This window comes from Notolepis coatsorum (genome assembly GCF_963971535.1).
Source record: "Notolepis coatsorum genome assembly, chromosome: 5".
NCBI lineage: Eukaryota > Metazoa > Chordata > Actinopteri > Aulopiformes > Paralepididae > Notolepis > Notolepis coatsorum.
Window position 1 is genome coordinate 133,714,370 of NC_140169.1, and position 18,472 is coordinate 133,732,841.

At 44.4% G+C, this 18,472-nt stretch overlaps 2 protein-coding genes across 2 annotated transcripts in view; one reads left to right on the top strand and one right to left on the bottom strand.

Annotated features, from left to right (window-relative positions):
* Nucleotides 1-16,269, top strand: part of capn3b (calpain 3b) — a gene marked incomplete at its 5' end in the record, with an annotated part of 41,316 nt that extends 25,047 nt beyond the window's left edge. The window contains 11 exons of the mRNA XM_084314267.1: nt 6,991-7,027; nt 7,299-7,322; nt 8,679-8,765; nt 9,746-9,823; nt 9,917-9,974; nt 11,934-11,998; nt 12,321-12,389; nt 12,563-12,641; nt 13,653-13,769; nt 13,945-14,003; nt 15,063-16,269. Coding sequence (XP_084170393.1) covers nt 6,991-7,027; nt 7,299-7,322; nt 8,679-8,765; nt 9,746-9,823; nt 9,917-9,974; nt 11,934-11,998; nt 12,321-12,389; nt 12,563-12,641; nt 13,653-13,769; nt 13,945-14,003; nt 15,063-15,089 — 700 coding nt within the window. The 3' untranslated portion in view covers nt 15,090-16,269. The remainder of the gene's footprint in view (nt 1-6,990; nt 7,028-7,298; nt 7,323-8,678; nt 8,766-9,745; nt 9,824-9,916; nt 9,975-11,933; nt 11,999-12,320; nt 12,390-12,562; nt 12,642-13,652; nt 13,770-13,944; nt 14,004-15,062) is intronic.
* A 403-nt stretch (nt 16,270-16,672) lies between these two features.
* Nucleotides 16,673-18,472, bottom strand: part of LOC311229199 (zinc finger protein 106-like) — a 65,855-nt gene continuing 64,055 nt past the window's right edge. Inside the window, exon 22 of the mRNA XM_084315268.1 lies at nt 16,673-18,427. Within this exon, the coding sequence (XP_084171394.1) occupies nt 18,371-18,427 (57 nt within the window). The 3' untranslated portion in view covers nt 16,673-18,370. The remainder of the gene's footprint in view (nt 18,428-18,472) is intronic.

Genomic DNA, 18,472 nt, shown 5'->3' on the forward strand with positions numbered 1-18,472 from the left:
CAACAGAACGATGTGATTTAACCCTTTCACTACCACACTACCAAAGGGTTAACTGTGACAATACAGAAGGTTAACCCTTCCACTGCCACACAACAAATGGTTAACCCTTTCACAACCACACTACAGAAGGTTAACCAACCGTCTGTAGTGTCATGGTAGTGAAAGGGTTAACCTTCTGTAGTGTGGTAGTGAAAGGGTTAACCTTCTGTAGTGTGGTAGTGAAAGGGTTAATGTTACGAAGGATCAGATTAAACCGAATATATATATTTATTGATTGATACATGTATATATTGCATAATATTTGTATATCGTTTGATATCCCTTGTGTATTCCTTGTACATATACACGGAATATCCCTTTAACCTAGTACAGACCATAATATTTCGTTCTCCTATTGGACAGCGGTCCCTTAGGCGCCATTGCCATACCCCCAGGGTCTAGTTCAAAGTCACCGTCAAAGACATGCCTGGGCATGAACGGCTCTGCGCAAGGATACGAGACAGGAATAGGGCTGGTACTAGTTTGTTCACCTAACGTATAAATACGGCGCAGGTGAATACAGCAGTTAGTTAACCTAGTTCGAGTTACCCAATAAGTTGAAGCCTCACCCACGATACAACGTGCGGTGAAGTATGGCCTGTTTGGCCCCAAATAGAGCATTGAGACCGCGTGCGAATTAATAACTGAAGTATCAGAGTTTAACGCTGTACCGTCGAGTTCGACCTATTCTATTAATTCAGTAATAGTCTATTTTTGTATAGTGTATCGTGCGGCTACCGTTCTACAGTGACCAGCATCACCAACGTTTCCTCGTACCAGCTAGTGTGCTTATCCAGGCTGGGCAGCTTACCCTGGCGCCTTCACCCGAGGAGCCCTAGACGAGGACCGTGTGGACATGTACACTGGATAATCTACCCGACGACTACATAGCCCTTTTCGGCTGGATTATATTTGCTTTGGTCCTGTAATTGATGGAGCGGAGAATCGTCTACACCCACAATTGTGTGGGATTTACCCTGTGAGGAGCATCGTCTAGGACGCCCGAGGCTGGCTAGCTTTCTTCCATGCGGAGCTGCATGCCACGGAGAACAGCTGTTATTCGTCTGCGGATCAAGAGATTATTGCACCGTCTCCTGTACTTGGAGTCTCTCTATTCTTCGTTGACCCAGACTCTACTACCGACAAATCCTCTCCCCTTGCTGGCCTACAACCGGAGGGACCCTACCAGTATCTCCCGCTGCCTTACTAGTGTACCATATATATAATTCCTAAGATTCAGGTTGTATTCATTATCTCCTGCGTAATATGAGAATGGACATACGCTATTGATTTGCTTACGCACATTCTTTGCCTTATAAGCGCACCCTACGTAAAGTAAAGTATTGTTATATACTATCATTGCTGCTAATAAATACTATTAAACCCAGTTTTGTGTGGAACCGTATCATTGTGGAGGTGTTCATATCATATACCTGTGTACTGTATGGCCAGTAGTAATGTACATAAGACAGTAGTGGTTTAATGATACCATACTTATTAATACAGTTAGGGAATTGTACCCCTCAGTTACAATTGGTCCTTCGAGCCGGAGGGTAATTAGCGTAATATTAATATAATATTAATATTAACATGGCCGATGATGAACACTCCACAAACGGTTCTCCTAAACTAGATCGCCCGCAGCGCAGACAGCAGCCACCTCCCTATCTAGAGGCATACGTTGTCAGTCCAATACCTAGCTTTAAAAGGACGTTAAATGCGGATAAAATAACTAAAGCGGATAGTAAAAGTATGCCAAACCCTACCGAACAGGCGACCCCGCCAGTAGAGACCCTAGTGGGTTCTAACGTAACTGACCAAGCTCACGGGGGGGACCAGGAGGGACATGACATGACTTTGCCCCCCGACAACGCCAACGGGACAGTCCCCGGAGAGCTCCAGGATAAAGACAGCGCTCCAGGGACGGAACCCGACCGACTACCAGAAGAGACGCACACCCAGGAGATGGATCTCCTCGGAGCGCGACAGGAGAACGGATCTCCAACGAGCACTGCCAGAAGCCGATCACCTCCGCCTGTGTCTTCCCCCAGCGAAGCAGACAAGATGCTGGCGCAGGCACTCATCGCCACCCTGGCAGCCTCCACCGAACGCGATCGACTTCAGGGTGAACGCGATCGACTCCAAGCGCAACAGACGAGCGAGCGCGAACAAGCTGCAGACGAACGAGAGCGCCTTCACGCGCAACTCCAAGCGCAAGCCCTCAGTGAACGCGAACATTCTGCAACCGAGCGAGATCGCTTCCAGGCGCAACAAAGGAGTGAAGACGACCGCATAAGACTGGAGACCAGACGCCTTCAGACGGAAGAGAACATTGAAAGAAGCCGCCGCGAAGCAGCGCGCGACGCCGCCCATGACCAGCGCGAGGCAGAGCGCGACCGGCTGCAGGCGCAGCTGATGGACAAATTGATTGCCATGGCGACACCCCCTCACTCCGCACGGAGCTCCCGGAGATCGTCACGACAAGGGTCTAGGACACATTCCCCTACCCGACCAAGCGACCCGGGACCCCGCCAACAGGAGGATCCTGTCCACGTCTCCGAACCCCCTCCCCGGCCGGTCCATACGAGACCCAGCAACCGGGAAGAACTGGACCACGCCGAGAGACTGAACAGAAGACTCCAGGACCTAGCAGAGGAAGAGGAGGAGGAAGAGGAGGAATGTCAAGCCGACCAGCAGCAACGTACTCTGGACCAGGAGGCCCAGTACAGCCCCGACCAGCAGCAACGTACTCTGGACAAGGAGGCCCAGTACAGCCCCGACCAGCAGCAACGTACTCTGGACCAGGAGGTCCAGTACAGCCCAGACGTCAGCCCCGAGGCACTGCGCTACAAACCCCCGACTCAACTCACGGGTGAGTTTGACGCACCGTCAGCACCGAGGAACAGCACCTGGGTACCCGACCTTCGGTACCCACCAAGTACCAGCCCAAGACGACACGCACGGGGAGACTCACCCAGGAGGCCTCTCCCCCAACGCTCACCGATGTGCCAGCCATCCATGGCATCGTACCTTGGCACACCGACGTTCCCGGACTTCACACACGAGAACAGAGCACAGTACACAGAGCTACGAATGTGCTTAGAGACAATGATGTCCGATGTACCGGATGAAACGTACAAGTATGCTATCCTACTCAAGCACCTGAAGGTGCCCAGAGCGCACAATATAGCGCTGGCATATTCCAACTCTACTACCCCATACACCGCGGCTCTAGTAGCCCTCGACCAACGTTATGGACGCATATGGGACTACGTGATACAGGAGATAAGAGACATTGACCGTCTCCCCCCAGCCAGAGACAACAGAGCATTGGATGACCTCTCTATCAAGGTACAGTCCCTGGTAGGGATGTTGGGGGCCCAAAAGGAAAAGGGGGTATACGAACTGTACGCTAACTCTAATGTAGAGAGAATATTAGAGAAGCTCCCTCCCGCCCGACAAGAGCGTTTTCGGCGGCAGAGAGACCACCGCGACCCCAACGGTCCAGAGGCATCCCTCCTAGACTTGTCTGACTTCCTCGCCAGGGAGGTCAGCAGCCTACGACTGGACACGTTCGTATGGAGTGGACCAAGCCCAAGACCAGGACCTCGGGGATCAAATGACAACCGCCGGTCGGTGACCGTTATGCACCAAGCCGAATCAGTACCGCAGCACAAGAACCACAACACCCCCTCGACGAAAGAGGAGTGGAAGATTGAATGCCAGTACTGTGAAGGAGAACATCGGCTGTATCAATGCGACACTTTCGGGAAGCTGACCATGGATGAGGTGAGTCAGTGGATCAAGGACCACCGCTGCTGCTTCCGCTGCGCGCGCAGCCACCTGGCAGCTGAGTGCCGCTTGAAGAAGAAGTGTAGCAGGTGCGGCGGCACCCACTTGGAGGTCCTGCATGACATCAACAAGCGTCCGCCAGGACAACAAAGTGGGCCCGTCACGGTAATGTACCAGGCCGAGGCAGTGGCACCAGTACCAAAGATCCACCAGACCGCTCCCTACTGTCCCGACTGCTACAGCAGACACTGGGAGTCGCGGTGCTACTCGGACGACCGCGAGTCGGCACCACTCCAGAAGATCCAAAGCAACCGACTAACAGGAGTGCTCCACATTGACCAGCATAGCGGGACCCCCCGAGTGCTCATCAAAGTGGTCAGAGTGCTCCTGAGCTACGAGGACAAGGTCCTGGACACTTACGCCGTCCTGGACGATGGGTCTGAAAAGACTCTCCTCCTCGCTTCCGCAGCAGCCCAGTTGGGCCTGCGGGGTGCCAAAGGTACCATGACAATACGCACCATCAGAAGGGACCAGAAGACCATAAAAGGTGAGAAGGTCTCCTTCAAGATAGCAGCGGTGGACCAGCCCGAGAAGCAGTATAGTATTACCAACGTCTTCACCAGCCACGACATAGGCCTGTCTCAGTACACCTACCCCATCCCACAGCTGATGGCGAGGTATGTGCACCTACGTCAACTACCTATACCGCTTATCGACGGCGCCACACCAACCCTGCTCATCAGCTCCGACCACGCGGACCTCATTCTCCCAATTGAGGCGGCCCACATCGGACCCAAAGGATGCCCAGTCGCGGTTCAGACCCGACTGGGGTGGACGCTCCAGGGCCCCCTCTACGGACTTGACAGTCAACCCACGTCTACACGCTGCCTACACACAAAGGTGAGCGACACCGGCCACTCCCTCGTACGGCCCGTTGAGAGGCTATTGACATTGAGCGAGAGGCCTGTGAGAGAACTGTGGGCACAAGAGGGAGTTCGGAACTCCACCCCCCTCAGCTGCGCTCCAGACGTAGCTGACCTCGAACCTAGCACCCCAAGCGACTCCTTGACGGGGCGGCCGGAACCGGCCCCTCCTCAGACGGGGTACAGAGCAAACAAGAGAAACAGACGGAGGAGGAGGAGGCACAGCCAAGCACAGATCAAAGCAGTCTCAGGCCCGCTTCCTCCTAAGCCCCCCTTCATCCCGTCCAGTCGTCATGATCATAGACCAGTCACTACCCCGAGCTGCGTGGCCGGCCGGCCGCGTAAGCAAAGTGACCACTGGTGCCGACGGAAAGGTCAGAGCGGCAGAAGTGCTCGTCCAAGGGCGGACATACACCCGGCCCTTGGCGAGGCTGATAGAGTTGCCAAGGCTCCCCGACACTATTGATGACGACCATGACCCCCTGACTTTGTGAACTGCCCTACCCTCACAACAGACATTGAGTAGTCTCTGCTTATCTAATTAGGTGGGACTAATTAGGAGGCGGCTGTTACGAAGGATCAGATTAAACCGAATATATATATTTATTGATTGATATATATTGCATAATATTTGTATATCGTTTGATATCCCTTGTGTATTCCTTGTACATATACACGGAATATCCCTTTAACCTAGTACAGACCATAATATTTCGTTCTCCTATTGGACAGCGGTCCCTTAGGCGCCATTGCCATACCCCCAGGGTCTAGTTCAAAGTCACCGTCAAAGACATGCCTGGGCATGAACGGCTCTGCGCAAGGATACGAGACAGGAATAGGGCTGGTACTAGTTTGTTCACCTAACGTATAAATACGGCGCAGGTGAATACAGCAGTTAGTTAACCTAGTTCGAGTTACCCAATAAGTTGAAGCCTCACCCACGATACAACGTGCGGTGAAGTATGGCCTGTTTGGCCCCAAATAGAGCATTGAGACCGTGTGCGAATTAATAACTGAAGTATCAGAGTTTAACGCTGTACCGTCGAGTTCGACCTATTCTATTAATTCAGTAATAGTCTATTTTTGTATAGTGTATCGTGCGGCTACCGTTCTACAGTGACCAGCATCACCAACGTTTCCTCGTACCAGCTAGTGTATCCAGGCTGGGCAGCTTACCCTGGCGCCTTCACCCGAGGAGCCCTAGACGAGGACCGTGTGGACATGTACACTGGATAATCTACCCGACGACTACATAGCCCTTTTCGGCTGGATTATATTTGCTTTGGTCCTGTAATTGATGGAGCGGAGAATCGTCTACACCCACAATTGTGTGGGATTTACCCTGTGAGGAGCATCGTCGAGCCCGCCTCTAGGACGCCCGAGGCTGGCTAGCTTTCTTCCATGCGGAGCTGCATGCCACGGAGAACAGCTGTTATTCGTCTGCGGATCAAGAGATTATTGCACCGTCTCCTGTACTTGGAGTCTCTCTATTCTTCGTTGACCCAGACTCTACTACCGACAAATCCTCTCCCCTTGCTGGCCTACAACCAGAGGGACCCTACCAGTATCTCCCGCTGCCTTACTAGTGTACCATATATATAATTCCTAAGATTCAGGTTGTATTCATTATCTCCTGCGTAATATGAGAATGGACATACGTTATTGATTTGCTTACGCACATTCTTTGCCTTATAAGCGCACCCTACGTAAAGTAAAGTATTGTTATATACTATCATTGCTGCTAATAAATACTATTAAACCCAGTTTTGTGTGGAACCGTATCATTGTGGAGGTGTTCATATCATATACCTGTGTACTGTATGGCCAGTAGTAATGTACATAAGACAGTAGTGGTTTAATGATACCATACTTATTAATACAGTCAGGGAATTGTACCCCTCAGTTACAGTTAAGGTTGAAAATCGGCTAAGTGCTCCTTTCACCCATTATATTGATATTGGAAAGATTCCAGATCATTATCGTTATATCAATTTCTTTCCTATTGCCCAGCGCTGGCCTGGGCCAAGCTGTGCCTTAGGACGAAATTCCACAGAAACCGTCCCTTAAGCACCTTGTTAAATTCCATTGCACCACATGTTGGGGGGGCCTGATACTAAATCGGGTAGTGTTGACAGTAGAATTGATTGCAGGAAATAGCTGGCAGTAAACATGAAATAGAGCTGTCAACAATACCTCACAGAAACTCTAACAACGTAATGTGTCTGTTCCCTCTCAGGGAAGCGGAGACCACAATTGGGTCTGACCAACTGCAGGTATGTAGGTTGATGTGTGTACTTCTGTATGTCGCCATCATCAAATCAGTTTTTCTGATATCATCCATCTCTCCTGTTCCTTCCTGTATCTATCTATGAATGGTTTTCCCTTTAAACATTTAAAAAAACGAACCACTTCAGAAAACCTGGGTTTTCTCATCTTTTCGCTTGTTTAATTTCATCTCATCTCATCTCATCTCATCTCATCTCATCTCATCTCATCTCATCTCGTATCAATGTTCTACCCTTTCTCGACTTCATGGGCCATCAGAAAGGGGAGAAACTTAGCGAAAAGGTAATGCATGCGTGTGTAGATTATATAGCGGCCGTTCTTTTGAACTGTTTAAAAGCTTTGCTTTTTAGCAATAGACCTATCTCAAACGAGGGAAGCAACGGTTGTGATTGGAGGATAAAAAAAAGGGGGGCAGAGGTTTTGAGATGGGTCGATTGTAGAAGCTGGCCACCCTGCAGAAAAAATAATCATATTGTGAAAAAAAGCTGCCAATGTGAAAAAAATCTGCCAATGGGGGGGGGGGGGGGGGGGGTGAGATCATTTCACTACTGAAAACATTTCTCGAAACACAAATAACCAGTTTGTCAATTTTTTTTTTAATGTGCACATTCACACCCCACGGGGAAGAAACCTATCACATGAAAGAGGAGGTGATGTGTTACTTGTGAAGCACAAAACTTGACAAATATGTCTGTTGTACAACAATGTGATAGTAATATCACCGTTGTTAATGCATAAAACATGGATTTATGGCCTGGGTCTGTTAAGACTGGCAATAAGTGCCACCTACCCTGTCAAATGTTGAGTGTGAAAGCAGAAATAAAGTGGGGAGATTGTTAGGCCTTGGTGGAGGTCTACTGAGTGCATTCGTTTTGTAGAGGGCAGGGCTTGAGGTCAACAAGTGAAATAATCTCACCCCATAGGCAGAAAAATCTCACTCCATAGGCAGAAAAATGTCACCCATAAGAAAAATGAAATGCATGGTGCTTCTGCTGCCCTAGTGGTTGATCTTCTGCTGCCCTAGTGGTTGATCTTCTGCTGCCCTAGTGGTTGATCTTCCCTCGGGTGATTTTCACTCTGGACACCAGCTGGATTTCTAAGTGCACCATTCAATTTGCTACCTGCAGCCAGAAGAATGTTGCATGATTCCACAGTGTTGTGATAATAGTGATATCAGATGAATCAGGCTGATATCTGACATATTGAAATAATCAGCATCAGCCGATAACCGTGCACACATGGCCGAATAACAATGTTAGTGCTGCCCCTTGTGTCACCCCTGCAAGTGTCAATTCATTATTTATTTTATATTTATAATATATATATATATATTATTATACCTTTTCCCCCCCATCAATTTATTTAGTTTGATACACGTGTTGATTTAAAAAAGAAGATCCCTTTTTTATGCTTTTGTGTCTCATTAAATTGGTTTATCAAATGCTAAAAAAATATATATATATATATCCTTATATCAGCCGCCCTGCTCTCTAACAGTCAGTATCGTCCACATCGGCTTTTCAACTCTATATTTTGGCTTCCTTTGTGACCATATGTGGCCACCTATGTGATATTAATCATGCCCTCCCCTCCCGCCTCTCCTCCCCATTCTTACCCCAATGTGTTCCCCATCTGCAGCCTATAGTATTCGTGTCTGACAGAGCGCGGGCCAACAAGGAGCTACAACACGATGGCATTGAAGGAGACAAGAGGAAGAAGACTAAGGTTAGTGTGTGTGTGACAGGAGAGGAGGGCCGCATCGCATGTATCAACTGCTTTTCAATAGAAACAAAAAAACACTGCAGCCATTCAACACTATTAGCTCAGTGTGACCTGCTGTTGATCCTAGAAAGTGGGGCTGAAACCCAACCTTAACTGGATCACATGTGCTCGCTGGCTGGGAAGACAGCCCTACTGAACCACAATCACATTGAAAAGGTCAACTGATCTCAAGTGCGCTTGCACCTGTTCTCCTGCTGCTCTTGAGTTTACATATTCATAGTTGTCATTACACGGTTGGCTTTTACCAGGCAACTCTCCAAGTGCTGCTCCCCTCTGGTACAGTGAGAAAAATGCATGTTGGAATAACAACATGCATAGAACACCTCTATTCCCTCTGTTCCCGAGCCACTAGGGGTCACCAAAGTGCAGGTTGCAAAAAGTCCGAAAAACGTCCCGCCGGCGGGCTGTTGCAGGCAGGCAAAGGCAGCACATCACCAGTCAGAAAGGATATTAAAGGTTGTATTACTTAGATTTATTTGGTACACACATGTTGACAGGTTTCAGCAGCAGCCTTCTTCAGAACACATTTGGTAGGGCTGAGCGATTAATCGAGTTTCAATTTCAATTACGATTTGGACTTCCGACGATCATGAAAACAAGATAATTGAGATAAAAAACTATTCTTGTGCCACATGCCATGTTGCTCTAATTTTGTCTCATGTTGGAAATGCAGTGCACCCTTCCTTCACATGGCGCCACGGTGCGTTTATCCAGTTACTGTATTTTGAAACGTCTTTAGTAGAGAAGAAAGGTAAAACAAATTCAGTCTGGCAAGTCGTCCCACCCTCCCTGTTTTGATTGGTGATGTGCTTTCTTTGCCCATCAGATATTCTAGTTGTTTTTCACATTAAGCACTCCTTTTGAAATGTGTTTCTGTGTCTTTCTTTCTTACTTTATTGGCCCATTGGTTTCTGTCCCATCAGCCAAAACTACAGCAACCAGAGGAGGAGAGTGAGGAGGAACAACAGTTCAGGGCCATTTACAGACAGATCGCTGGTGAGGTGAGTATGGAACCTTACTGGGAGCAGCATTATGAAGAGAAACGAGGAAAAAAGACACTAATATATATATATCTGTCATGTCTCCCCCATCAGGATATGCAGATTTGTGGCAATGAACTCAAGCTGGTCATGAAGAGGGTACTGGATAGACGTGAGTATAACCATAACCCTTTCACTACCGCACTACCAAATGGTTAACCCTTTCACTGCGACAATACAGAAGGTTAAACCCTTTCACTGCCACACGAAAAAGGGGTAACCCTTTCACTACCACACTACAGAAGGTTAACCCTTTACTATCACACTTTATACAACGGCATGCACATTTCTCGATTCTGATTGGCTGAAACAGTCATTTTACACATATTTATTCTTCACAATTCCACGCTGCTGGTCCCAGGACCCGCCCACAACCGAATCACATATCACTCCGCCGGATCACTCCGGGAGAAAGCAAGATGGCGGACAATAATCTTTAACAAATGGATATGTTGATAGCATCATAACGACTAAATATGAAGCGATTCTGTCACGGCGAATGTCTTAGTCCTTTAAACAATGTTGGATGATGTAATTGATGGGTCATGAGTCATTCTAGAACAAAAGAAAAATCGTGCGAATTGATTGATTGATCAATTAATTTGCAATTTTTTTCCTTCCTCTTCCTTGCCAGAGCTCATCTGTCACATTGTCTGGCTTCCAGACACACTCACTCGGTCGCACACACACACACACAAACACACACACATACACACACACACACACACACACAATGTCTTTGATTAATTGCAATGTTTTTTTTTTTTTTTTTTTTTTACCTACTTTCAATAGAAGCATCTAAGAATGAAGTTCTATAGAAAGTAGGTCTGCATCCCCTTAACAATTGTGTGTATTGAGCCGTACTGTATTGTACCCATTCTGCATCTGGTAATACAATTTTCAATCAATCAATCAATCAATCATTCCAATAACCACTAACTTCATAATTAAAAACTAAAGAAAAGTTGGATGTGTTAGTTGGTTGGATGTCTTAGTTGAAAGGCAGTTGGATGTGTTAGTTGGTTCGATGTCTTAGTTGAAAGGCAGTTGGATGTGTTAGTTGGTTGGATGCCTTAGTTGAAAGGCAGTTGGATGTGTTAGTTTGCCAATAACACACAGTTGGATGTGTTAGTTGGTTGGATGCACTTCAAGCTGCTTCCACATGGAGGCAACTTCTCTCAATCATTCCAATAATACACAGTTGGATGTGTTAGTTGGTTGGATGCACTTCAAGCTGCTTCCACATGGAGGCAACTTGTCTTTTTTGTAGTTGTGGGAACTACTTTTTCTGGCGGATGGTTTTTTCAATAAATCTTCGATTAATGTGTGTTTATTGTATAGCAATAAGGTTGGATGAATGTGGCAGTTGTATAAAAGCATTACACCACTTGCAGTCGTGATTTGTGAACAATAAACCATGCCTAGGGGGGTCTAACGACCACCCCTAGGCATGGTTTATTGTTCACAAACCACTCCTGCGCGTGATGTAATGCTTAAACATAAATCGTCTGTAGTGTGATAGTAAAGGGTTAACCTTCTGTGGTGTGGTAGTGAAAGGGTTAAAGGTAGAATCTGTAATGCCGTTAAACAGTGACCTGTAAGCAAAAGAGCCTCACTTGATACAGCGTTTTTTATTTAGTTTTGGTCTGATGTGTGGGTTGGAGTTCAGTAAATTAGTATAGTTGTGAATTGCTCCAGACCTCTCTTGGCAGAGCCGTGGCCAGCAATAGCAACTCCTCCACCATACCCACTGAAATCCAACCCACACGTCAGACAAAAACAAAGTGCAATACTTTTACATTTCAACTCTCCACATCTCCACTTTTACATTTCAACCCTCATTTCAACCCTCCACGTCTTCAACCCCCCATTATGATGAATTGAAAATGGGGGACCCTGATGTAAACAAGACGAAAGTCTTTCTTTGGTCTGCATCCCCTTAACAATTGTGTGTATTGAGTCGTACTGTATTGTACCCATTCTGCAATCTGTTAATAAAATAATCAATCAATCAATCCACGTCTTCACTTTTACATTTTGACTCTCCATATCAAACTTTCCCTTCCAACAGATAATGAAATAAAGACAGAGGGTTTCAGCCTGGAGACTTGTCGAAGTATGATTGCTTTGATGGACGTATCCTTTTGTTTTACTTAGAGAGCTCACGCTCCACTATAACCTTACTGAAGACCTCACGCTCCACTATAATCCTAACCTTACTGAAGACCTCATGCTCCACTATAACCTTCCTGGACACCTCACGCTCCACTATAACCTCAACTAGAGATGAAAATTGTATCCAGAATATCCCTGGCAACTCTCCCAAGTGCAGTGCCATGCAGTTTTTTTTTATTGTTGTTTATTGAGTTTATTAGGATCCCCATTAGCTGTTGCATGACAACAACTAGTCTTCCCGTTGTTGTTGTTGTTGTTGTTGCCATAACTGAACCCTTTTCAGACTGATGGCACAGGCAAGCTGAATCTACAAGAGTTCAAACACCTGTGGAGTAAGATCAAACAGTGGCAGGTAGGGCAGTGTGTGCCCCCCCCCCCCCCCCGAACTCTTTAGGCTTTAGGTCTCAATGACCAGCAGCAGCCGTTGCTATGTCATCCTTAGAATATCGAGTTCTCAAAATTCTAATCACATCATCTCGATAGGGTCACAGTGGTCATTTGATCCTTCTTCTCCCGTATCTGCAGTTGATCTTCAAACGCTACGACCACGACAAGTCCTGCTCCATCAGTAGCTTCGAGATGAGGACTGCGGTCAATGATGCAGGTGAGCGAGCACCACTGGGGGCAAGGTTTCAACAAACCGTTAAAAGGGGAATGCCACCCATTTTAATTATCCCCATGTCATTCCTGTGCCATCCCACAGTTCACCCCAGACTTTGTGACGTCACCTGGATGTAAAACCTGAACCCCTTGACTTTGTGACATCACCTTGAGGTTAAAACGTGAACCCCTTGACTTTGTGACGTCACCTGGATGTAAAACCTGAACCCCTTGACTTTGTCACCTGGATGTAAAACCTGAACCCCTTGACTTTGTGACGTCACCTGGATGTAAAACCTGAACCCCTTGACTTTGTGACATCACCTTGAGGTTAAAACGTGAACCCCTTGACTTTGTGACGTCACCTGAATGTAAAACCTGAACCCCTTGACTTTGTGACATCACCTGGATGTAAAACCTGAACCCCTTGACTTTGTGACATCACCTTGAGGTTAAAACGTGAACCCCTTGACTTTGTCACCTTGAGGTTAAAACGTGAACCCCTTGACTTTGTGACGTCACCTGGATGTAAAACCTGAACCCCTTGACTTTGTGACATCACCTGAATGTAAAACCTGAACCCCTTGACTTTGTGACATCACCTGAATGTAAAACCTGAACCCCTTGACTTTGTGACGTCACCTGAATGTAAAACCTGAACCCCTCGACTTTGTGACGTCACCTTGAGGTTAAAACGTGAACCCCTTGACTTTGTGACGTCACCTTGAGGTTAAAACTTGAACCCCTCGACTTTGTGACGTCACCTGGATGTAAAACTTTTTCAACAGACAATGAAGTGATACACCGACTGTGTGGGGCAATAGAAATGTGAGTTCTCACATCCAAGTTATGCGTAAACTCTAGTATGGCTTACAGATCTGGACCAGAATTTATACCTCATTTGGGGTGTAATAGCTCACACATTTGATGGGCATTCCCATCTTAACTATCTCATAGCTCAATGGTCTTTACCGTCACATACAATAAGTCACTAACCTCATCGTCCTTCACTCAGGGTTCCATCTCAACAATCAGCTGTATGACATCATAGCCATGCGCTACGCCGACCAACACCTCAACATCGACTTTGACAGCTTCATCTGTTGTTTTGTGAGGCTAGAGGGCATGTTCCGTAAGTACAGACTATGTGTTCCCCTGTCAACACACACACACACACACACACACACACAATCTAAACCAAGAACTCAGTTATCACACAAGATGAATCAATCACGCTATGGTAGCAGCGTGACATGAATGTAACACAGATGAATGGAGTCTGACGTGTGTGGGGGTTTCTCTTGTAGGGGCATTTAATGCCTTTGATAAAGATGGAGACGGCGTCATCAAGCTCAATGTTCTTGAGGTAAGGCATATTCAATTACTGTATGAACAATATAGTAGTGTACAGTTAAGTATTCTTAGCTATTTCACATAGTTGATTATTGTATATTGGAGCTTGTTTTGTGTGTGTGTGTATACTAGTCCAAGTCTAGTCCTTTGTCCTTTTTACTTGTAATGTTATATATTATGATGTAAGTATTGTGTGTGTGTGTGTACTAGTCCTTTGTCATGTTTACTTGTAATGTTATATATTATGATGTAAGTATTATCTGTGTGTGTACTAGTCCTTTGTCATGTTTACGTGTAATGTTATGATATAAGTATTATCTGTGTGTGTACTAGTCCTTTGTCATGTTTACTTGTAATGTTATGATGTAAGTATTATCTGTATGTGTGTGTACTAGTCCTTTGTCATGTTTACTTGTAATGTTATGTTATGAAGTAAGTATTATCTCTGTGTGTGTACTAGTCCTTTGTCATGTTTACTTGTAATGTAATGTTATGATGTAATTATTATCTGTGTGTGTACTAGTCCTTTGTCATGTTTACTTGTAATGTTATGATGTAAGTATTATCTGTGTGTGTACTAGTCCTTTGTCATGTTTACTTGTAATGTTATGATGTAAGTATTATCTGTGTGTGTACTAGTCCTTTGTCATGTTTACTTGTAATGTTATGATGTAAGTATTATCTGTGTGTGTGTACTAGTCCTTTGTCATGTTTACTTGTAATGTTATATATTATGATCATGTAAGTATTATCTGTGTGTGTGTACTAGTCCTTTGTCATGTTTACTTGTAATGTTATGATGTAATTATTATCTGTGTGTGTACTAGTCCTTTGTCATGTTTACTTGTTATGTTATGATGTAAGTATTATGTTGCACGGTCACAATGTACGTTTATTTTTTTGTGGACCCCAGGAAGAAAAGCTACTGCATTGCTGTAGCTAATTGGGGATCCTAATAAACTAAACTGCTCTACCAAATAAAAATACAAATGTAATTAAATGTTATGGTGAGTGTACATTCTAACCATGAGGCTCTTGACCGTCACTCACATCTCTTTTGTTCTCCTTGTAGTGGCTGCAGTTGACCATGTACTCTTAAGATCATCCTGCTGTTCCAGAGTCTACACACACATTGGGCCTCATTTAATCTATATATTTATGTTACGTGTAAAAAGGTTGATCAAATACTGTCACACAATCTACTTAAAACACAAAACATGCCATCAATTTCCAAGGATTCATTGTAATCTGATTTTAACTGGAAATGAACGTGTATTTTGCTTGATACACAAGACCCAATCATCACATCTTGTTTCCTATATAAGACTCCTCCACCTGGTCAGTTGGCATCACCTGCTCGGATATGTTGTTACAAAGTAATCTAATGGACTAGAACTGGTTGTCAATAATAAGGATGTAATGCTTCTTCAGAAAGTACAATCAGTTTTAAGACTATAAAACGATCCAATGGAACTCTTCAAAACACATAATAGTGTTATCCTGCCTTCTGACAATCATGTTCCATCGGTCCTTGGCATAAAACACGAGTGAATTTATATGCACAATGCTATTTGGGATACTAGCGTTGTGTTTTATGCTCTGTGAATGCAAATAATGCTGTGTTTCCAAAACAGTAGCCTTTATTTCAGAGCTGTTAATACAGCAAGATTGCATAGTGCTCTAGCTGAAGGCCAGAAGCCAACAATTTTCTTTTCCATTCCTCGCTTCCTTCTCCGGTTCATTACTAGTGAGCAGCAGCGCCCTCTCCTGGCTAGGCTGTACCGTAACATCTCCCTTTTCCTAATAAATGAAGATGGTTCCCATGGTTTACACAATTAACTGTACACAATGTTCTTAATCTGAATTTACTTGATATGGCTAGACTATATGGTAACAGTTTATATCCTGGTAACAGACAGACCACATATGGTTATTAATATATACATATCCAGAGCAATGAGTAAACTGATATAATGCGTATAAAATGGCACAAAACCCAACAGTAAACACGCTAAGGTTCCGCCATGCCTCAGGATCCTGGCTAACATCAGTATATCCCAGCTATCATACTTTTCTCATAGTAGACATGAGTTTATCACGGCTATTGTCAACAGAATGGCATTTGTATGACTCAATTCAGATGGAATACTCTAGCATCCCAAATAGTATTCGTATATTAATCCGCATGTAACTGCTCTTTGACATCACATCTTACAGTGTAAACTTTATACTTTTGCAATGATGGTGCTATGCTTTCTGCACATGGACTATTATCATATTTTCCCGGCCCCCCCCCCCCCCCCATGCTGCTATGACACCTGAATTTAATAAAAGAACACTTGACTTGTTTTGCTGTACTGTATCATAATGAATGTCCTGCGGCTGAAACGCATTAACACGTGCCAAATAAATACACATTTGGCCGGACCTGGAGAATGCAATTCCAATTTCTGACTGACTTGGTGAAACACACGTGTGAGTGGCGTCCAGCTTAACTAGACTGGAAGTCTTGTTTAAGTGCAAGATGCAAGTAGTTCAACACACCTTTTCAATTGATTGGTGATATGTTGGCTTTGCCAACACAGAGTGAACAAGTGTTTTATTTGACAATTCAAATGACCAATTTATGGAAATTATTATAATTTTTTTAATAGAATAAAGTAAATACATTTCACAGTATGCATACAGTACTTATGCTGTTGAGGAAAATATGCAATATAGAAATGAACAAATTTACATTTAGGCTTAAAAGGTGCTATAGATAACAATCAGCCACTAGATGTCGCACTAGAGCACCAGCATGTCATTTATCCAATCGGGTGCATTCCACGTGGGGAAATGGGAAGTAGGGAGGATACATGCCTGCCACATGTAAACAATATTAAATTTGGACCCACAAATATTTTGTAAATGATAAATGGGGAAAAGCAATGCTTTTATAATATATATATATATTTTTTTACATAAAAATGTTATCTATAGCACCTAAAATCGAATACTACCGAATTTCTAATCGGACAGTTAACTTACTATTGCAAATCCCATTGCAAGAAATTAAAAGAAAGAGTCTGGACTGGATTTAGTTGTTATTTCCAGCCAGGCATGGGTAAGATTAGCAGACATTTTGGGACACCCCTACCCTACTAAATAAATAGACTATTTTGTGATTGGACGATCGAGGAAAAGAAGGTGGGGCTTGAGATAGGTGAATTAATTCGCTGTGCAAGTGCGAAGAGTACAATAAAAATAACTGGAAAGTGGCTACAGAATCCATAGGTTTTTCATTAGCAAGAAAAATCCTTAGAGATTTAATTTAAAAATAAATTGTACTGAAATTTGGGAAATGTTAAATTAGACTCACTGAAAGTCTCAATAAAGGGCTCACAAAGTCCATGAGAGCCCTCAGACTTGCTGATTACCCTTAGCCCTCACAGATTAAGGATCAAGGCATCGTCAGGCGCTTGAGATTCACCTACGTGTATAGAATTCTTAGATTTGAGTTGTTAGTGTTCTAAATACTGAGCAGACTGTCCTGGAACCACATGAAAAACACACCAATCCTTTAAATCCGGTAGTATTCCCCTTTTAAAAGCCACTTCAGCTTCTCTCATCAAACTAGACAGTTTTCTTATACAGAACTTATAAGAAAGAACTTACAGACCTTAACAGTTCCTAACAAATTACTTTTGATTCAAAAGTTAAGCTAGTTGCCAGTCTCCGCCGTGTGAATATTGCCAATGAACGTTTTGGTAGGAAATGCAGGGAACATCTTGAGAATAATGTAAAGGTTTTGCTTCACATAGAGAATAGTGACCTGTATATTGATCGCGGTCACATACAGTAGCATCATGCCATGCTTTCCCACTGGTCTCTCAAACCATTTCACAGGAGAAGTTGTACATATCGGCAAACAGAGGCACTTGCATACTACTGTCTGAAACCTGTTATCACAGAAGCTCCCAAATCTATGATGATTAGGCAAAAGACTATCTAAATAAAATGGCCATCCAGTATGTGAATTCTATAAGCAATGGGCTTGATTATGAAATGGATTTATTAATTGACCATTTTCATTTGCACCTTGTAGGTTCAGTGTAGACTCAGAATCGAGTTCAGTTTGACAAACCAGACGGTGGAGTGGGTGTGGCTTTTGGAGATTCCGAGAAGGCAATGTCGTCAAATAAAAAAACTAAAACATTCAGGAATCAAAATCTTAAGCAGTTCTCATCTCCTCTGACACACAGAAAAAGTTAAAACTTTAGTCTTAGTCAATTCCAATTATGTATATTGTACACCACAAAATATAAATTGTTCAGCTGCTGTTTTTGGTTTAAAAGGCGGCGTACTCTGCTGTGGTAAGAGAGGACCTCATGGTTTCTGTTAGGACTCCACCCTGCTGTCGTTCTCTGCGTGGTGTTGCATGTGGTCGGGCATCTCCTGTAGGAACAACAGGGACATTATACCATACTCAGTCATTCATAC